This window comes from Zonotrichia albicollis, chromosome 30 (assembly GCF_047830755.1).
Source record: "Zonotrichia albicollis isolate bZonAlb1 chromosome 30, bZonAlb1.hap1, whole genome shotgun sequence".
Taxonomy (NCBI): domain Eukaryota; kingdom Metazoa; phylum Chordata; class Aves; order Passeriformes; family Passerellidae; genus Zonotrichia; species Zonotrichia albicollis.
The window spans coordinates 4,875,075-4,896,250 of NC_133848.1; the positions used below are offsets into that span (position 1 = coordinate 4,875,075).

At 55.6% G+C, this 21,176-nt stretch overlaps 2 protein-coding genes across 16 annotated transcripts; one reads left to right on the forward strand and one right to left on the reverse strand.

The window, feature by feature from the left end:
* The first annotated feature begins 43 nt into the window (after positions 1-43).
* Positions 44-16,709, forward strand: LOC141725486 (uncharacterized). Of its 15 annotated transcripts, XM_074529189.1 has the most exons (11): positions 61-202; positions 1,425-1,543; positions 2,794-3,454; positions 7,402-7,545; positions 9,558-9,618; positions 11,358-11,635; positions 11,713-11,860; positions 11,897-11,961; positions 12,243-12,269; positions 13,070-13,165; positions 14,259-16,709. In XM_074529189.1, exons 3-11 carry the CDS (start codon positions 3,361-3,363, stop codon positions 14,357-14,359), a joined length of 1,014 nt encoding a protein of 337 aa, XP_074385290.1. In that variant the 5' UTR covers positions 61-202; positions 1,425-1,543; positions 2,794-3,360; the 3' UTR covers positions 14,360-16,709. The 15 variants fall into 15 exon arrangements, with proteins under 15 accessions (XP_074385287.1, XP_074385280.1, XP_074385286.1 ...); XM_074529187.1 differs by having other exon boundaries at positions 60-202; positions 11,713-11,961; XM_074529194.1 differs by lacking the exon at positions 11,897-11,961 and having other exon boundaries at positions 62-202; positions 11,713-11,847; positions 14,259-16,708.
* A 1,278-nt stretch (positions 16,710-17,987) lies between these two features.
* On the reverse strand, positions 17,988-20,957 carry SLC39A1 (solute carrier family 39 member 1). Its single transcript, XM_074529202.1, has 4 exons — positions 20,799-20,957; positions 20,079-20,324; positions 19,726-19,856; positions 17,988-18,999 (listed from the first exon to the last, which is right to left on the reverse strand). The coding sequence occupies exons 2-4, from the start codon at positions 20,248-20,250 to the stop codon at positions 18,352-18,354; spliced, it is 951 nt and encodes a 316-aa protein (XP_074385303.1). The 5' UTR covers positions 20,251-20,324; positions 20,799-20,957; the 3' UTR covers positions 17,988-18,351.
* Positions 20,958-21,176: the final 219 nt, after the last annotated feature.

The following is a 21,176-nucleotide window of genomic DNA, read 5'->3' on the forward strand; positions in this document are numbered from 1 at the left end:
TGCCGAGCTCCGTTATCGTGCCGCGAGCCGCGGGGGGTGATGGGAAATGCAGTCAGAGAGACGGGAAGGCGGGGACAGCGCGGCGCATGCGCCGTGGGCGTGGGAATGGGGTGTTGCCATGGGAACGGGGCTGTTGTCATGGGAAGGAGGGGGTGTTGCCATGGAAACCGAGGGGTTGTTACCATGGGAACGGGAGCTACAGGTGCCATGGGCCTGGGGGGCTGTTACCGTGGGAATGGGGGGGGAGGGCGTGTAAGCATGGGAATGGGAGTGGATGTTGCCATGGTAACGAGGGGCTGTGTGCGTAGAAACAGAGAGGGGGCTGTTGCCATGGGAACAGAAGGGCCTTGTTGCCATGGGATTGGGGGGCTGAGGGCATGGGGAGAGGGGGTTGCTGACGTGAAACGGGGGACAGTTGCCATGGAGATGGGATGCTGTTGCTATGGGAACAGCATGTGTGTTGCCATGGAAACAGGGGGTGCGGTTTCCCTGGGAACAGGAAGGGGGCGCTGTTTGCGGCGGTGCAGTGCGGTGACGTCACTCGTGTGACCCCAAGTCCCTGCGGAGGGGCTCTGGGGGTGTCGGGGTGACAGCTGTGAGGTCACCATTCACTGTCACCGTCACATGGCGGGGACAGCGTCACCCTCGGTCACTCATGGCAGAGAGGAGCACAAGAACAGTTCTGTGTGTCCCCATGGGTCCTGCACCCTACATGTCCATGTCCTGTGTCCCAGCGTCCTGTGTGTCCCCATGCCTGTCTATCTCTGTGTCCCTGTGTCTATCTGCCCCGTGTCCTTGTGCCTTTGTGTCCCTGTCTGTCTCTGTGTCTGTCTGTCCCCATGCGTCCTCTGTATGTCCTCCGTGTCCTTGTGCCTTTGTGTCCCTGTCTGTCTCTGTGTCTGTCTGTCCCCATGCGTCCTCTGTATTTCCTCCGTGTCCTTGTGCCTTTGTGTCCCTGTCTGTCTCTGTGTCTGTCTGTACCCATGCGTCCTCTGTATGTCCTCCATGTCCTTTTGTGTGTGTCCCCACGTGTCCTGCACCCTACATGTCCATGTTCTCTGTCCCCCATGTCCTGTGTGTCCCCATGCCTGTCCATCCCCATGTCCTGTGTGTCCGTGTCCCTGTCTGTCACTGTGTCCCTGTGTGTCTGTCCCTGTGCCCTCTGTCCCCATGCCCGTCTGTCCCTGTGTCCGTTTGCCCCCGTGTGTCCTCTGTTTGTCCCCCATGTCCTTTTGTGTGTGTCCCCATGGGTCCTGCATCCTCTGTGTCCGTGTCTTGTGTCCCTGTGTCCTGTGTGTCGCTGTCCATCCCTGTGCCTGTCTGTCCCTGTGTCCTGTGTGTCTCTGTGCCTGTCTGTCCCCATCTGTGTTCAGGGATGGCAAGCTGCTTTTGTAATTACAGGATTTGTTCCTAAATTTTTGTAGCAGGAGTGCAACGAGCAAAACCATCAAGATGAGGAGAGCAAGGAGGGCAGTGACCAATGGACAGAGGCAGATCTTACTGTTCAGGGATCAAATTCTGGTACAACCAGGAACCTGGGGAGGTGAGTTTTGTTTTACAGGAAAAAGGGTCGGGATTGGTGTTTAGGAACTGTGGCCATGAGTGGGATGATGCCTGCTGAAATTCCACATTGACCAGGATGCCTCCGAGACCCAAGGTGGCACCAGTGCCAACTTGGGCTTGTTTGACAGTGCCAGGTGGCTCCTGCAATCTACTTTCAGGAACCTGGAATGGTGAGTTTTGTTTGCCAGGGAAAAGGCATCCCAAGGGGAACACAAAGCTGCCACAACATTGCGTTCCAAAGGTTTTCTCTGATTTTCCTATTTATTTTTTTTAAGTCAGATTTTGTTACGCCCCTTTAAAGTTTTGAGCCTGTTTTGCCTTCGTTCTTCTATTCCAGATCTTACAGCAAGAAATGAGCAAACAATTCCAGTGAGTGCCTGTGGTTTGGCCAGCACTAAATCCACCCCATAATTGGTGTGTTGGCCGAAAACTCAGATTGGTGAACCCAAAGCTCTTCATTAATTGGTGTTTCTGCCTGGTCATGAACAAAAACCACTACAATTGGAGATATTTCTATGGATTAATGGGATCCCCTTATACAGGAGATTTTTACGGCTAGTGGAGATTTTTCTATGAATATTCAAGATATTTCTGTCCCTTATGCCTCCTTAAAGCCACCAGAGAGATTTTAGGTGTTTTTTCCTGGTGCCGCATCCAGCCCCCAGTGGGTTTTTAGCTCAAATAAAGCAAATAAAGAGAGCTCAGAGCCATTTCTTGCCCTTTGTTTCCTGCCCTGCAGCCCTACAGCACATCAACTACAAATCAGGTGACAGTGGTAACAAATTCAGCCTCCAAATATGGTGATGAAGTGACAAAATTCAGAAAATTAGAGTACAGTGGTGACAAAAAAATCCGCCCCAAAATCAGGAAATCAGCCCCAAATTCAGGGGGGCAAAGTGATGGAAATCAGCCCCAAAATCAGGTGACAAAAGGCTCGGGGTGACCTGAAGCCGTGTCCCCTCCCCATCCCAGCTGTCCCCAAAGTAAGGACAGAGCTCCTTGTGCTGTCACCCGTGCCTGTCAGGGGGAGGTGATGCCAAAATTGTGGAATTTTGAAATATCCTGCGCGGGATATTAATATCCTGAGCCATGAGTGTGGCAGCTGGGACACCCCACCTTCACCCCACCTTCATCCCTCCTTCACCCCACCTTCACCCCACCCTCATCCCGCCTTCATCCCATCCTCACCCCACCCTCATCCCAAGTTCTCTCCCCATTTTCTCTCCCCAGCGAGCGCCAGCGACACCACGGAGCTGATCGGTGCCGTGGGCGGCTCTGTCACCTTCCGCAGCCACAACCCCGACAGCAGCGTGGCCCTCTGGAGCTTTGGGAGCGATCCCATCGTGACCGTGGTGTTCAAGAGCCCTCCTCGGCTCATATTTTTCGAAGACAAATTCAAAACATATAATATTCACTTTAATATTTGCCAAAAGCCAATCATAAAATACACGCATTTTTCACAGGAAGAACCGCGCCTTGCTTTTCTCTGTGAAGACAAATGTGGCACCGCTGTCCCGCTCACCCCCTGCCGCCCTCACGGTCCCGGCACCCGTTCCCCCGGTTCCAGCCGCCCCACTGCACCCCAGGGCCGCTCCCGCCCTCCCCTAAGTCCGTGCTGCCCCGGCTACGGCGGTTTCCGGCCCGGTTCCGCCCCTACGAACAGCGTCTCCCTCGTCAGGAGTAAATCAAGTACACAGTTGGACCAAGGCCAGTTTTCAGCCAGTTCTCAGCCATGGCTGCCATTTCGGGACAGCTCCGACTTTTCACGAACCTCCCCAACATGACTCAGCGCCGGCGATGGCAGAAGTCCCGTCTGCGTCCGCCGCTACTGCGTCTTCGCCGTCTCTGCCGCTCTACCGAGAATGTCTGTCTCGGCGGCAGAGCTCTTTGTGTAAGTTACCGCGCCTGAACCGGGCCATTCCTGCCCCCCCCCGCCTCTCTGGCGGCGTTCCAGCGTAGTTCTGGGTCTCCTTTTCTGTTTGGGGACCTGTGGCCGGGACACGGGGCGCCCCAGATCGCCAATCCACCCCGTGCTGCCGCCGCTCCAGCTCGGTTTCCCGGTCCCGGCGCTCGGGCACTGCCGCTCTTCCCCGCCAGGCCGCAGTCGCGCCAGCCCGCTTGCGAGCTGCGCGCCGCGGCCCAGCCGCCGACTCGCCCATCGCTCGCCCATCGCTCGCCCACCGCTCGCCGTGCCCCCTCCCCACAGCAGCCCCACGCCGCTCCTCCGGTCTCCCGCCACCGCCCGGGGTCATCCCCGCTAACCGGGCCCGCTCCGCCACCGCCCGGGGTCATCCCCGCTGGCCGGGCCGCTCCACCACCGCCCGGGGCTGCTCTCCCACTCCTACCAGCCCGACCGCCCCGGCTCTTTTAGCGAAAATACACCAATCCCGTGATCTTTTTATTTGTTATATTAATAGCCTTTGTCCCGTGTTTTGAAAAAGAATTTGGAGAGGGCTGCCTTTGAACTGAGCTCCTAAAGGGCTAACCTGAGCGCTCACGTAGTTAGTAGGGACCGGAGCTCAGGGCGGGACGGGGCTGAGGAGGGGGCTTAGCTCTGAGGGGAAGGCATCGCGCCAAGTCTCGGCCCTCCAAGCTTACATGGGACCGCCAGGCCTGTCCGGCCGGAGCACGTATAAGGGGGGAACCCGTGCCGCGGCCTGGTGTAGCGCTTCCCAGCGCTCCCCATCTCCGGCACGGGCAGGGCAGAAAAGGCAGGTATGGGGGAGCGGTCGCGCTGAGGCGGGGGGCACTGAGGGGAGCCCTGGCGCGGTTCACAGAGCGTGCAGAAGGGAGGGACCCCAGGCGTGGCCGCGGACCAGGCAGATTCACCGCCGGGGCCGGGGCTGTGGTCTAGGGCAGGTGGATGCCGGAGGAAAGCAGTCGGGCGCGACGTCCTCCCTCTGCCATAGCTCTGCGCTTTCCCGTTTTTCAGTCCTTTGCTGTATTTTGTCAGTTTACCAAACCTTTCTAATTTTGGAAGGTTTGTGGACCTCGTATGGAGAGTAGCATAAGAGGCAGGACCACAAAGGCGGCTCCGGCCGGTGTGAGAGAAGCGAGGAGAAACCCCCAAAACCCGCAGCCAACCCCTCTCCATCCCTCCCCGAGCCCCTCTCGCCGGCCCAGCAGAGCCCCCAGCCCAGCTTACGAGCTCCCACTGAAACAAACAGGGCCAGGAGACTTCTTCTCCTTTTTAATGCCTTTATTAAAAGTGATCAGCTCAGGATGGTGTCCCAGGAGGGCTGCAGTCCCCGTCGGGTGTCCCAGGGTGACTCATAGGAGGAGGAATGCGCAGCTCTGTCCACCAGAGGCAGAGCTCGGGGACCCGGGCATGGTGTCGCTGTCTGATCTTGGTTTCCCTGGCTCTCTCCCACTGGGTCCCGGCGTCGGGACGACTCCCATGGTCAGGGCGAGAGGGGCTCCGCATCTCTGCAGGCTCAGCACTCGGCTCCTCACGTCTAGACATCACTCCAGTCTCTCAACTCTTGGGTGGCTCGTTGTTTTTGGGGTTTTCTCCGTGGGTTTGGAGTCGGGGTCCCACAAATCATGGTGGTCTTGGAGTCACTTTGCATAATCCCCCCCACCCTCTCAGGTGTCTTCACTATGCTGGGAAAAGAACACCTTAGCCTCGGGGAAGGGCCATTACCTCGCCCTAGCCAGGGCTTTTACTAATACAAAAGGGGCGATAAGCTACAACGACCCGTGATTACAATAACAAAACACGCAGAACCTTGGCAGGGACAGAGATCTGGCTGCCTTTTTGTAACTTTTTCTCACAAAAAAATATTAACCGAATTTTTGTTCATAACACCACCGCTCGCCATGGTCCCTACGCCACTCCTCCGGCCTCCCGCCACCGCCCAGCGTCGCTCTCCGCCCTCTGCCAGCCCGCCCGCACGCCCCGGCCAGTCCTCCCTCCTGGCACGGCTGCGGCCACGCCGGCTCTTTCAGCAGAAATACACCAATCCCGTGATCTTTTTGTTTGTTATATTAATAGCCTTTCTCCCGTGTTTTGAGAAAGAATTTGGAGAGGGCTGCCTTTGAACAGAGCTCCTAAAGGGTTAACCTGAGCATAGGGAGGGACGAGGCTGAGGGGAGGGCATAGCGCTGAGGGGACGGTGTCGCGCCGAGTCTCGGCCCTCCAAGGGCGGGACGTAGGCCGGTCATGTGCTGCGGCCGCCAGAGGAGGAGCGTGTACGGGGCCTAACAGGCCGGAAGAGCGTGCAAGGCCTGGTGGAGGGTGTTCCCAGCTCTCCTCATCTCCGTCATAGGCGAGGCAGAGCCGGCAGGTGTGGCGGAGCGGTCGCGCTGAGGCGGGGGGCACTGAGGGGAGCCCTGGCGCGGTTCACAGAGCGTGCGGAAGGGAGGGACCCCAGGCATGGCTGCGGGCCGGGGCTGGGGTCCGGACGGGGACCGGGGGGGGCGGATGCGACTCGTCCATTTCCCTTATTTCAGTCCTTTGCTGTATGTTGTCCGTTTACCAAACCTTTCTAATTTTGGAAGGTTTGTGGACCTCGTACGGAGAGCAGCATAAGAGGCAGGGCCACCAAGGCGGCTCCGGCCATCGCGAAGTGAGGAACCCCCAAAACCCGCAGCCAACCCCTCTCCATCCCCCCCGAGCCCCTCTCGCCGCCTCGGCTTTTCCCGCAATTCCCGAATTGCTGCAGCAGCGACCCCCGGGCAGGGAGATCTCAGAGCAGAGAGGAGAAGTTGTGGGGGGACCTCGCTGTGGCCTGGCAGGACCTGAAGGGGCTTCAGGAAAAATGGAGGGAGAATTTTCCCAAGGGATGAGGGCCCAGATGAGGAGGAATTTGGGTTGGATTTGGGGTAGAATTGTTCCCTGTGAGGGCCTGGCCCAGGTTATTCCGTGGATTTCCTGTCCAAGGCCAGGCTGGAACCACCTGGGATAGGGGAAGGACCCTGCCCATGGAACTGGGGTGGGATTTTTTGGTATTTCAGGTTCCTTTCCACCCTAAACCATTCCAGGATTCCATGGGCTGCTTTAGATGGGATTTTAGGGATCAATCCTTCTCTGGCCCAGGTTATTCCGTGGATTTCCATCCCTGGGAGTGTCCAAGGCCAGGCTGGACAGGGCTTGGAGCAGCCTGGGCTGGTGGGAGCTTTAAGGCCCCTTCCCACCCAAACCATTCCAGGATTTGGGCTCAGCCTCACTCCTCAGGGATGCCCTGGAGGCCCCAATCCATTGCCTGTGTCCCAGAGGTGGCTGAGGCTGAGGGAGCCAGAAATCCCAACCCAGTCTGGAAATGGAGCCAGGACCAGTTCCCTGTTGGGAAAACTGGGATGGAGAACTCCATTCCCGTTATAAATGGGATGACATGGTTAATTGGAGATGGGGAGTTGTGAAAATAACAAAACCAACTCCTTCCTCTTTAAATTGGTGAGCCAAGGGCATGGTGTGGTCACTGGAGGGAAGGGATGAGATCCTGGACCTTGTCCTGGGCTGCATCCAAAGGAGGGTGGGAGGGTTCTCATTGCTGGAATGGTGAGATCCCATCTGGAGTGGTGGGAATCCACCTGGAATGGTGGGAATCCACCTGGAATGGTGAGATCCCACCATGACATTCTCTGGGATGACGCTCTCCAGCCCCTGAGCCATTTGTCACACACGGCCACGGTGACACTCTTGGTCCCACCCTCATCTTTCCTTGGGAACGGGGTTGGGCTCTGTTTTAAACACCTCAAATTTTCCTTCTTTTCCCTTGAAAACAGAGTGGGGTTTTTTTTTAATCACCTCAAATTTACGTTTGAGTGTAAATTGCTCCTCCTTGATGCTGCATTTTTGTCACAAACCACGTCTAAAGCCACCTCCCCTCCACCCAGGCACTGGAAAACCACCCATGTGCTCTTCCTCTTTGTGGTGCTCATTTTTGGGGGCTGCTGCCCCAAATCCTCTCTGTTTCTGGACATCCATGGACATATTTTGGATTGCTCGTCTCACCATCCTCATCCTCCTCCACCAAACCAGTGAGTGCCGGGTGTTCCTTGTCCCATGGGGATGAGATTTTGGGGTGGTTTTGTGGTTTTTGGGGTCGAGGGCTACTTGGTTTTTGTTGTGATGTAGGATTAGGAGAAAGGTAAAACAAGTTCAAAAGTTTAGAAGGGTATAAAGAAAAATTTATCAGCAGTAGCTAAAAGAAAGAGTAATAAGAATCAGAACAAAACTTTTAGAACCCTTCCCCTCTCCAGCTTGCCTCTCCACAACCTTTTCTTTCCCACTGAGAATGTAAAAGAGGCAAAATTTAAAATTTCCAGTCAGTTTGCTACCTCTAGAACAGCCTTTCTTCATTTCACTTAGGGAGAGAAGTCCCTCTTGTTAATTTTATGGGGATTTCTCCACAAAACAACCCTGCTCTCCACGAGTAGCAGGATGGAGATTATAGCAGATTCCACCCAGGGAAATCCATGAGTGTGCCAGCCCTCTCATTGTCTGTAAGTTTTTCCCACTGCTGTGTTTTTGGGCCGTGTCAGCTTCTGGGGAGCTTTTCTGGCAGATGAGCTGTTCAAAGGTAAAGATTTTCATTATCTGTCTCTGAAATCATCTTCTTCCCAGGAGCACTGGATCTTTATCACTCTTCTCTCCTTCTCTGCTCAAGCTTCTCATGGGATCACAGCTGCTCTAACATCTGCTTGCTTTGGCACGGAGGCTTTTGCTCGATATCTGCAATTTGAACGCTTTCACCTCCCTATTCCTTCGTGCCTTGTAGGGGGAAAAAAGAGCCTTTCTCCATAGCTTACAAGAGGATTTCAGCCTAAAGCTAAAGGTATCTCCTGATCTCTGCCTTGATTCTCCTTCGCTGAGCTTGGTGTTTATGTGGTTCCTCTGCACTGCCTGTGTTTTATTCCTTTCACTCGAGGGAGGATTGAAGAAGTTTAGTAAGGGGCAATAGGTGACAAGGACCATAGAGCAAAGGTTATTATGGCCACTCATAATAAAGGTTATTATGATAATATCATAAATAATATCATAATAAAGGTTATTATTATTAGAGCAAAGGTTATTATGGCCACTCATAATAACAGGTATCCCCTGTTATCTTCGGGGATACCCCTTAAATACCTTTTAATTACATCAGTCTGTTGTGGAAGACTGATGCAGATTCATGAACTGGTTCACATTTTCCAGGAGCTATTTTATGTGGTCCCCTCCTTGGGTCTCCCTTTTTAAAGCACACATTTTCTTGGTTGTGGTTTTAAACCAAGAGCACGCTGTTATCTTCAGGGATACCCCTTAAATACCTTTTAATTACATCAGTCTGTTGTGGAAGACTGATGCAGACCCATGAACCAGTTCACATTTTCCAGGAGCTATTTTATGTGGCCCCTCCTTCGGTTTCCCTTTTTAAAGCACACATTTTCTTGGTTGTGGTTTTAAACCATCCTTCTCCCCTCCAGTTTTTGGGCCTGTGCTGCCTTCAGGTGAGTGCTGATGGATGGCAGATCTGTACAGGTGCCCTCATCCTGTGTGGACTGGTTGTTATCCCATCCAAACAGGCATTTTAACAATTAAGCATCCTTAAATCATCTGTTTCACTGAGCTTAATTAACAGCAGAAATAAAAACTACATCTTTATGACAAAGTTACATTCACATCACACATATAAAACCCATTTTAACATTTGCAAAAAGCCAATATTGTGTTATAGTATGTATCTATAACATCCCCATAGGCCCCTGCTCAGCCTGGCTTGCCAGGGACATAAAGCCAGCTCCTGTGGAGGGCATGGTGTGGTGTAATATCACCTGATCTTGAAAAATAAATAGTGAAAAAAAGTATCCTGCACCACTGAGTAAGAATATGCATATATGAGTAAGAATAAGTTTTGGCTAGCATGCCACAAGAAAATTGGCTGGGCACACAAATTCATTCATTCCCGTGACTGCGCTTTTCCCTTGTTCGGTCCTTTGCTGTATTTTGTCAAAGTTTGTTACCAAACCATTAAAATTCTGAAAGTGAGCGCGGATCTCGTCCCTTCCAGGCTTGTACGAGGTGAGCTGTGTAATAGACGAGACCACCAAGGTGGCTGCAGCTGGTGCAAGGTGAGAGAAACGAGGAGAATCCCCCAAAACCCGAAACCAACCCCTCTCCATCTGTCCGGTTTTTGGCTGTTTGGGTGGCCTGGAAAGGCCCGGGGTGGCCTTGGGGCAGCCCGCGTATCAAAGGACCAGAAGAGGCTTCAGTTCTGTTCTCGGTCTCGGTGTTTATTAATTGTTTATCTAAAAGATTTTCTCTCTGCCTGACAGAGCTCTGCTCAGCAGCCAGCCATGAGCACACTCCCCTCCCTCCGGGCGGTCACCTATCTTTATACCCAAAGTTACGTGTACAATATTTATCATTTTTCCCCAATACCTTTCACCCTTATTGCCCAGTGCATTTTTAGTAATGACCAATCCCAAAGTGCCACCATCACCACAGAAGATGGAGGAGAAGAAGAAGGACAGGACACGCCCCAATTCCTCCATCTTACTTCTCTAAACCCCCCTGTACAGAAATCCTAAACCCTGTGTTTCACTCTCTAATTAACTAATCCCTTCACCATTCACCCCGGTGAAACCCTCCTGTCCTCATACAGGTGTTGTCTCCTGTGTAGGATCAAAGTCCAGCCACCAGACACTTCTGGAACATTCCAGGACTCCCGAGCCCCCCAAGGGTGGTCTCGGTGACACCTCAGTGCTGAGGTGCTGAGATCCCACATCCATCCCCTCTTCTGTAGTGAGTCCAGAGTTTCAAGGTTCCCTTCCCTGTGGAGAAGCCGTGGTGGAGCTGCCCCAGGCACCCCTGGCAGTGTCCAGGGCAGGGCTGGGGGAAGGTTTGGGGATTTTAGGGGAGTGGAATGAGAAGAGTTTTGGGTGTCCCACCATGGGCACCTGGGCAGCCTCCCAGCAGCACTGGGAAGGGGTTTCTGTCCCCTCCTTGCCAACACGGGCACGTTCTGGGATGTGGGACAGACAGACAGAAAATTTGCAGCTCCCAAAGGCCGAGCCCAACTGGAGCTGGAGCCTGCCTTGAGTCTGGGCATCCCCTGGGCATCCCCTGGGCATCCCCTCCATGGGCAGCTGTGCTGGGCTGGAGGGGCAGCGTGGCCTTGGAGCTGTGCTGGGTTGGGGTCAGTGGGAATTGGCTCCATTCCCAGTTTCAAGGTTCCCTTCCCTGTGGAGAAGCCGTGGTGGAGCTGCCCCACACACCCCTGGCAGTGTCCAGGGCCGGGCTGGGCAGGGCTGGGGGAAGGTTTGGGGATTTTAGGGGACTGGAATGAGAAGAGTTTTGGGTCCCTCCCAACCCAAACTTTTCCACGATTCCCAAATTCTCCTCTGAGGAGCAGCTGCAGGTCTGACCAGGAGCTCCCTGTCCTGCTCAGTGACCCCTCCTGACCCTCCCATCCCCAAATCCTCGTTCCCCTTTCCCTCTCAGGTCCCCTCCGGGCTTCATCCTTGGCACGAGGCTCAGGGGGCTCAGCCTGGGGGTGGCCTCGTGCTCTTCCTTCACCCAGGGACCCTTCCAGGAGCCCCCCATGAGCCCTCAAACACCCCCAGGCCTGATGGTCTTCATCCTCTGGGTTCAGCCACTTCATCCCACCTTGATCCCAGCTTGGTCCCAGCTCTATCCCACCTTCATCCCACCTTTTCATCCCAACTTCAGCCTACCTTCATCCCACCTCCTGTCTATACTCAGCATTCCTTCATCCCACCTTGATCCCACCTCCAACCCACCTTCATCCGCCCTTCAGCTGACCTCCACCTCATCCTAAATTCTCTCCCCACTTTCTCTTCCCTGCCAGTGACACCACGAATGTGACAAATTCATTGGACGAGTTCATGTGCCTCTGCATCAACAACACTAAAGAAAATGCAACACACTGGTATCGTGATGTCGGAGAGAACTTAGTGGTTGTGGAACATGATGAATGCTATTATTATCAAACCAAATTTCAAAGCTGTGTTAATGTCTACAAGGACAGCAACATGCTCTGCATCTGCATGTCGGTGACAGTGGATGGTGGGACCTACCATGTACGTAGTGATGGAAAAACATCCACCTTCGAAGTCGAGAAATCCAGTAGGTGCTTTTAGTGCTATTTTGGGGGGGGGGGGTTTACACTGAAAGAGAAGTTTGTGACATCCCTGTGCCCACAGTGAAGCTGAAAGACCTCACGTCGACCTGCAAGGCCCAGAACTGCTCACACGAGTCCTGCAAGTGCGGCCTGACCTCCTCCTCCGCCCTGGCTAAGCTGAAACGGCTGAACTGCATGACACCGAACTCCGTCAAAAGTGAGAGCATCACTGTCACCACCCCCAGGGTTGTCACCACCCCCAGGGTTGTCACCACCCCCAGGGTTGTCACCACCCCTGGCATTGTCACCACCCCCGGGGTGCTCTGCAATGGTGAGAGCTGGGGACAGAAGGAGGAAAGGTGGGGTGGGCTGATGCCGCTCCTCTGAGGAACATGGGAATGTTGAGGTTGGGTTGAGCTGATCCTGCTCCCCTGAGAGCAGGAAAAGCTGGGATTTGGGGTTGGGCTGGGCTGATCCCAATTCCCTGAGAGCAGGAAAAGCTGGGATTTGGGGTTGGGCTGATCCCACTCTCCAGGCTCTGGCTCTCCCTGGAGCGGTGGCTCAGATGCAGAGGGCAGCTCTGACCCGTGTCCCTTTCTCTCTCCTCACCAGGAAACACCACAGTCCCTTCCAGCCCAGGTAAGCTGCCACCCCTGTCCATGTCCAGCCACATTCCCAAGTGTCCCCAAATGTCCCCAGATGTCCCCGAGTGCCCGGGGCAGCTTTTCCATGCCCAGCTGGGAAGGGGGATTGGGGAGCCCCAGCCCAGCACCCTCCAGCTCCTCCCAAAATCCCTTTGCTGGGAATGTCCAGGCTCTTCCCAGAGGTGCCAGGGATGGGACAAGGAGTGGTGGCCACAAACCCAACCCCAAGGAACCATCCCTGTTTGAGAACCTCTTCCCATGGAGTGTCCCCTCTGGAGCCACCCCAAACCCACCTGGCCGTGTCCCCTGCTCTGGGTGACCCCGTCCTGGCAGAGCTGGGAGATCTCCAGAGTTCCTTTGTCACCCAGGAACTGTGGGATTTGGGAATTTGGGAATTCAGGGATTGGGGATTCTGGGATTTGGGGATTCTGGGATTTGAGGATTCTGGGATTTGGGGATTCTGGGATTTGGGGATTCTGGGATTTGGGGATTCTAGGATTTGAGGATTCTGGGATTTGGGAATTCTGGGATTTGGGGATTCTGGGGTTTGGGGATTCAGGGATTGGGGATTCTGGGATTTGGGGATTCTGGGATTTGGGGATTCTGGGGTTCTCCTGCTGCTGCCTCCACCAAGCCGCTCGTCCTCATCCAGCGCCACCTCTGCCCTGGCTTGGAGTGAGATCCCCTGGAATGAGGGATCAGGGTGGGATTTGAGGCCAAATCCCCTCTGCCCCAATGCCAGGAAGAGCCAGTTTGATTTTGGGATGTCACCCCTGAATCTTCTTTCTTTTCCAGGTACCTCATCCATGGGCGGCATAGCTGCGGGTGTGGCTGTGGTTGTTTCGCTTGGTTTGCTGCTTTTAGCCTTATGTCTCTTCTGTAAATATGGAGGTGAGTGTGGAAAACCATCCCTGGAGCCCTGGGGAGCTGGAGGTGGGACCTGGGAGGGGGACAGAGCCAGAATGGGGCAGATTTGGAGTTCTGATTTGGGATTCTCCTGACTCTGTCTCATCTCCCCTCATGGTTTAACACATAATTGGGTTTTTATCTGGGGGAGAGCCCAGGGGCTGTGGGGTTGGTTCCCTGTGGGGCAGAGCCAATCTGCTGGCTGGGTTTGTGATTGAAACCACTGAAAGGAGCTGAACAGTTTCTGTAGAAAAGCAGAATTTTTAAAAACCAACAGAGCCCAAGCAAAGCTCTCTTTCCTCTGGCCTGGGGACCGGTTACTGGCCTGTCATGCAGCCAGGTTGGTGCAGGGCTGGGCTGAGACTTCAGCCTCAGCTGGGCCTTCACCAGGTGTGTCCCAGTGCCACCAGGAGTGTCCCAATGGCACCAGGAGTGTCCCAATGCTACCAGGAGTGTCCCAATGGCACCAGGTGTGTCCCAATAGCACCAGGTGTGTCCCAGTGCCACCAGGAGTGTCCCAGTGCCACCAGGAGTGTCTCAATGCCATGAGCAGCCACCAGGAGTGTCCCAATGCCACAGTCAGGCCGTGTTCCCAGGAGTGTCCCAATGCCATGAGCAGCCACCAGGTGTGTCCCAGTGCCACCAGGAGTGTCCCAATGCCACAGTCAGACCGTGTCCCCAGGAGTGTCCCAATGCCACCAGGTGTGTCCCAGTGCCACCAGGAGTGTCCCAATGCCACAGTCAGACCGTGTCCCCAGGTGTGTCCCAGTGGCACCAGGTGTGTCCCAGTGGCACCAGGTGTGTCCCAGTGCCACCAGGAGGGTCCCAGTGCCACCAGGAGGGTCCCAATGCCACCAGGTGTGTCCCAGTGCCACCAGGAGGGTCCCAGTGCCACCAGGAGGGTCCCAGCACCAGCAGCAGCCTCATGGCCAGCACTGGGGGCAGCTCCCAAATCCTCAGGGCTGGGTTCTCTCAGCCCGGCCCGCACTGGGCTTTGCTTCGCTGCTTTCAGCCGGGTGTGCTGCGCACAGAAGGGCAAAAGCAGCAAAAGCAAATTGGTTTTTTTTCTTTTTACCAGTGCCCTGGATGAGGAGAAGGTTCTGGATCAACGGTGGCAGCCAGGACGACTCACACGGTGCTGCTGAGGACATGGACACGCAGGCTGAGTCATTTCTGTGATGGAGCAGATCAACCCTTTGGTGCTGTACAACACTCCAAATCCTGTGATAAAGCTTTAGAACAAACCAACCTAACAAACAAACACTAATTCTCTCCCAGATGAGGAAAAGGGACAAGGTGAAAACACGTAAAGAAAATAACATGGGACGCTGGAATGTGGTTAGCATTTTCCTGTTGTGAGGTAGCACTAGGGAATGGCAAAGCAGCCTCACAAGCTGAAAGCAGCATTAAGAAAAATTTATTTTTTTATTTAGTGTCCTGTTCTTTTCTTTGTATTTTTACGGTTTGTTTTGAGATTTATGAAACAGTAGCTAACACGAAACCTTCAGAACATTAACTTTCCTTTTCTTACTGACAATCCGAAGTGACAAAACCTAAAATTTCAACCTCTAGAATTGTTCTCCTTCATTTCACTCAGGGAGAGAACTCTCGTTAATTTTATGGAGACTTCTTGTGGTGGTTTGACCAGGAAGAAGTGGGAATTCTGGGATGCTGTGGTCAAACCAATGGATGTTCGGAGTTTGATATTGGCACCTGGTGTGGCCAGTGGGGTTTGGACACACCTCCGAGAGCACACAGGGGTTAAAAAGCAGAGCTCTGGCCCTGAGAGGCTCTCTTGGGACGTCGAGGAGAAGAGGTTGGATCTCCCTCCCCTGTGCAGCCGCTGCTGCCCATGCGGTAGGCCCGGGGCCTGGACAGAGATGGGGGTGAGAAGGCCCTTGAGGATGGAAGGGTGGAGGAGCCCCAAGAGACATCGGGCAGCCATTCCCCCCCAGGAGAGAGAGAGAGGGAGAGTCGGTGTCTGAATGTGATTGATAGCAGCCGGCCCAGGAGGAGAAAGGGGGGAGAAGGGTGCAGCCCGGCCGGAGCAGCAGCAGCACCTGTGGGAGTATCGGCGTTCTGAGACAGGCAGAGACTGAAATTTTTAACCCCTTTCTTTCATGATTGGGGCCTTGCAAGAATGCTGAACCTCCTCGGAGCTGACTAAGAAGGGAGATAAGAGATAAGATGAAACAAGGACCTGGCCCGAAGGACGTAGAGAAGACTGGCTGAGTGAAGAGAGAGATGCTTGGAGTGGCCTTTTGGCTGGACTTTTCTTGTGGCCATGGACTCAGTTTGTTCCTGTGACACAGAGACTGCACTTAGGGGGAGGCAGTGCCTCAGAACCAGGAGGGTTCATCGTGGGGACCCCTCGGCCCCAGGGGGTTGGAAAAATATGGGGGGGACAGATGTCCCAAAGCAGAGACTGTGCCTTTTTGGAGTGAGACAAGGCATCCTTGAAAGACAACCCTAAAAGCAGCTCTGGTCCATGCACAGTGGTGAGAGCACTGGGCATGGAAGGAACATGTCACAAGCGGCAAAAGGACTTTTCCGGGCGGTGCCGAGTGACATTGGAAGCACAGAGGTTTCAGTGTGTTTCCAGGGGAAGCCTATGGAACAAGAAGGACTCCTCTCCTCTTCATGAACTGAAGTTTGAGTATTCTAAAGGGTGGTGCCAGGGCTGGGCACTTGGTGATTTGGGAGAATGTATCGGATTGGGAAATTCAGGTAGTGGGGAGGAGGAAAGTGGTTTTTTTTGTAAGGTTTTCAATTTTTTTTTTTCCTTTTCCTTATAGTTTTTCCCTATTTTCCTGAAGTTTAGGTAATAAAGTGTTCTTTATGTTTAAGCTGGAGCCTGTTTTGCTTATTCCTGGTCACATCTCACTCACAGCAGACACCAGGGTGAGGGCATTTTCATGGGGGCACTGGCTCTGTGCCAGGCTCAAACCATGACACTTCTCCACAAGAAAACAGTTCTCTCGTGGCTCTTTCCATTCCTTTTCCCCCCTTTTCCACAAGCTGTGTTCGTGGGCCATGTCAATTTATGGGGTGCTGTGTGAAGGATGAGCTGTTCAAGGGCAAAGGTTCTCTTTATCTCAGGATTTCAGCCTAAAATTAAATTAAATTTCACCCCTCCCATCTGGGTCTCAATTCCTCTTCTCTGACCTCGGTGTCTTCATGGTGCTCCTCTACACACCAGAATTTTGTCCTTTTTCCCCCTCTGGAGGGAGGATGGAAGCACTGAGAGAGGTAATACCTCAGCCTGGTTTATGGGCCAAACAACTCTAAAAAGACCAAATTGATAAAATATGAGTTTACCATAGCAAGGAACAATCAAGGCCATTAGCATGGAAACTGAAGCATTAACACAAAAGGGATATTTGAAGTGTGCCTTACTGAGCAGCGTTAAGTAATGAAGAAATTAATTTCTTGTATATATTTGCCATTTCTTGTATATATTTGCCATTTCTTGTATATATTTGCCATTTCATTATTTAACTTTTATTTTTTTTTTTTTGGACCAGCAAACTGCAATAAGCTGCTGTTTTCTGAAATGATACTTTCTGAAATGATGATTTCTGAAAAAAAAATTTTTGATGAATGTCTGAATGTCTGAATGTGATGCTCTGTTTTGGTGCAAATACTTTTTTAGGAGTGTAAAACTGGAGAGCAATTTATAATAATAAAGAAGACGCTGTTCCTGTATTTGCACAAGTGTGTGTGTGTGTGTGTTGGGAATTTAGCTGACTAGAGACTGGAAAAGTACAAAACTGTGGCTAATTCTAAGTCTTGCACTTGTAAGATAGTGTGTCTTTGGGCTTAGCTGAGTATGATAAAGAAATGGACAGCGAGATGTGAGGAGTAGAGAACGTAGGCCCAAAGGAATGTGGATGAGTTAATGGTATGGTTTAACCAATAGATTGCTTGGCTTACAGAATATTCATAAATTTATTATTTGCTGTATGAGTGTTTGATGTTTTCTTCGGTAAACTGGACGTGTGATGAACCATCTGGTATCCTGGTCTCCTTCCTTCGACAGGTGTGTGTCATTTGTCCACCTCAACTGTGACAATCCTGCAGATGCTCCCCTGAGCCTGGCTGGGCTGGGCAGGGTCAGAATTCAGCCAGGCCAGACTAAACCAGGCCAGAACTCAGACTAAACCAGGCCAGACTAAACCAGGCCAGAACTCAGCCAGTTCAGAGCTCAGCAGCCGGGCCAGACTGAGGGTGTGTGGGGGGGAAGATAAGCATTCCAAAGGTTTATTCTGATTTTTCTGTTATTTTATTTTTGACTCAGTGAATAAGTTTTTTTAATACCCCTCAAAGTTTTGAGCCCTTTAAAGGGACCCCCTCCAGGGAGGGGCCCTTTGCACGGCACGCCGGGATTTGTAGTTCAGCAGGCCGCGCCAACAGCAGGGTGTGCTGGGTGTCTGGACTACTACAACTCCCAGCGGTCTGTGCGTTGCTGCGCAGGCGCGGCGTTCTGAAGTACTGGGGGTGAGGCTGGGACTACAAATCCCGGAGAGCAACGCGAGAGCGCGGGGCGGGAAAGAGGCGTGGCCTGTGGAAGGGGCGTGGTCTGCGCCGTGAGGGGAATGGGGCGGACGAGAATGGAGGGGCTCAGAAATGTGGGCGGCTCTGGGGGTACAGCGGGGTCACCCCCTCCCCAAGCCTGGGAACTGAGCAGAAACCCCCCAGATCCCAAATTAGGGGGTACCAGACTCCCCCAGCCCATATATCCTGGGGGATGAAGGGAGGACACTGTGACACCAAATTCCGTCCCACCCTCCCCAGGCACAGGCAGCAATTTGGGGTTCAGTTCTTTATTTGCTTCATCCAACACCCCCAAATCCGGGGGAGTCTGTAAGGGCACTTGTGGTTATGGGGTGGGGGGGGGACACTCACCCCCTCCCGGTGTCCGGGGGGGGGTCACAGCACCGATCCCTTGTGCAGACGGGGAAACTGAGGCACAGCGCTGAGAGAGGCACTTTGGCACTTTGGAAAAGGGGGGTGCAGGGTGGGAGCAAGAATGGGGTCCCAGGCTGGGCTTGGGAAAGAGGACAGGTCAGAGAGGGAAACTGAGGCACAGAGCTGGGAGAGGCACTTTGGCACTTCCGGGTACAGGAATCCCACGGGATCCTCCAAGGCTCGGGCGCAGATCCCGGCAGATCTCATCCCTTGACGAAGAGGATGGCGCTGACCAACGCGAAGCCGGCGAGGATCAGGATCACCTTGGGGATGCGATTCCGCGGCACCCCCAACTCCTGGGGCAGAATCTCCAGGAAGGTGACGAAGAGGAAGGTGCCGGCCGCCAAGCCCTCCAGCACGGCCCGGCACAGGCGCTGCCTCGGCCCCGCGCCCGCCGCCAGCGCCGTGCCCACCCCGACGCCCAGCGGGGACATCAGGGCCAGCAGCACCAGGCACGAGGCCACGGCGGGCGGGCGCAGGCGGCTCCGCAGCAGCTCCAGCGAGAGGCCGAAGGCCACGGCGCCCTTGTGCAGCAGCAGCGCCAGCAGCACCCGCAGCGCCGCCGCGTCCCCCTCGCGCAGCCCCAGCGCCAGCCCCTCCAGCACCGCGTGCAGCGCCAGCGCCAGCGCCAGCGCCCCGGCCCGCAGCGCCCCGGGGGCACCGGGCGCCGCCGAGCCCACCGGGACACCGGGGCCGGGAGCCGCGGCCTGGATGGAGGAACCGTTGGGCAGCAGCGCCCGCGACTCCTCGGGAGGCTCGGCCAGCTCGCGCTGCGCCAGCGTCACCTGCTCCAGCACCAGCACCAGGAAAAATCCCATGGCCAGGATGAACTCGGGCAGGGGGAACTGCAGCTGTGGGGAGGGCACAGTGGGGACAGTCAGTGCCAAGGGGGACGGGACAGTGCCAAGGGGAAGCTGCGGGCAGAGGAGGATCTGTCTGTGCGTCATGTGACAGGGAAACTGAGGCACAGAGCTGGGAGAGGCACTTTGGAGAGGCCAGGGGATATTGTCACCATTCTGGGGGATGTTGTCACCATTCTGGCTGCTCCGCTGGCACCCGGCTGGCCCTGCTGTCCCTTCTCTGTTGTCCCAGCTGCCCTCCTTCCTCATCCTTAATGTCCTCAGTGCCCCATTCTCACTGTACCCTCTGCAATGTCCGTGCTCTTTGTCCTGTTCTCACTGTCCATCTCTCTGTCCTTGTCCCTGTCTCACTGTCCCCCTTCTCTCCTTGTCCCACTCTCACTGTCCTTCCCTCTGTCTGTGTCCCACTTTCAATGTCCATCCCCACTGTCCATCCTCTGTCCTTGTCCTATTGTCCCTGCACTGTCCCCCTTTTGCCTTGTCCCATTCCCCCTGTCCAAGCTCTGTCCTTGTCCCTTTCTCAATGTCCATCCCCACTGTCCCCTCTCTGCCCTTGTCCCACCCTCACTGTCCCCCCTGCACTGTCCCCATCCCAGCCACCCCCTCCCAATCCCAGGGACAGAAATACCCATGAGGACAGGGACACCCGTGGGGACAGGGACACCCGTGGGGACAGGGACACCCCTCTGGGGACAGTGCCAGCCCCGGGGGTCTCACCGTGATGCGCAGCCCCTCCAGCGCCGCGCCGATGCTGCCCAGGTAGTCAGGCAGGAGGTCCAGCAGGAAGGTGCCCATGAAAACCCCGCCCGAGAAGCAGCTCACCAGGCTGAGCACGGGGCTGCGGGGGTCTGCGGGGGAAATTGGGGGGGCTGAGACCCCAACGAGACCCCTCCCCTCAACCCTGCACCCTGCCAGGCCCCGTGGGGACAGCCCCGGTCCCAGCCTGTTCCAGCCCCTCGGACACCCCCAGACTCCCCAAGACCCCCGTGAACCCCCCAAACTCCATGAGCCCCCCCACTCCTCGAACCCCTGAGACCCCCGAGACCCCCCAGACCCCCAATTCCCGGTACCGGGGGGCTGTCGGAAGCACCAGAGGGGTGCGAGGCCGCAGGCGAGGGGCAGCAGCAGCAGCAGCACCAGCGACCCCAACTTCACCCCCAGCCCGGGCGGGGGCTGCCAGGCCGCCCCGGGGCTCCAGGCCAGCGAGGCCCCGGTGCCGGTGTCCCCGATGCCGGTGTCCATCGTGCTCCCGGTGCTCAGCGCCCGCAGCCGCCGGGGAAGCTCCGAGCCGCGCTGCGCATCCCCGGGAAGCGGGGCTGGAACGGGACGGGCCGGTCAGAGCCGCCCCCGGCCCCGGTGACTCACCCGGCACCGAACCCCCCCCGCCCGGGGGCCCCGGGACGCGGACAGGGCGGCGGGGAGGGACCGGAATGGGAACAAGGACCGGAATGGGAACAAGGACCGGAATGGGAACAAGGACCGGGACCGGAATCGGGCACCGGGATGGGGAACTTGGGACCACAGACCGCGTTAGAGGTCAAGGAGCGCGACCGGGGACCACGACCGCGATCGGGATCAAGGACCGGGACTGCGACCACGATCAAGAACCGGGATTGCGAACCGGGAACCGAGCGGGGATCGGGAAATAAGGACCGGGACCGGGAGTCAAGGATCGATTTTGCAGGGACTGGGATCGGAACCGGGACCGAGGACAGGAACGGGGGTCGGAACCGAGGACGGAACCGAGGACGGAACCGACGGGACCCCCGCTCCCCCCGCCCCGCACTCACCGCCCGCCGCATCCCAACGGCGTCCCGGGAACTCCGGGGGGCGGCAGCGCCACCAGCTCAGCCAATAGCGATGCGGGATCCCCGTTTACGTCACTGATTGACGCGCGACGCAGCCAATGGGGATCGAGTGGAGCCCGCGCGGCCCCGCGGCCCCGGGAGCGCGCACGTGTCCGCTCGGCCGGGCGGGGCGGGGGAATGCCCCGGTTACCGGGGGGATCTCCCCGTTCCTGCACTCCCGGACCCCGTTACCGGGGGCATCTCCCTGGTTCTCCACCCCAACTCCGTTACCAGGGGGCGCGGGGGGCACCGGCTCCGGTACCGAGCTGCCCCAAGCCCGGTTCCCCCGTTCCCGGTTGCCCCGCGAGACCCTCCGGGCGC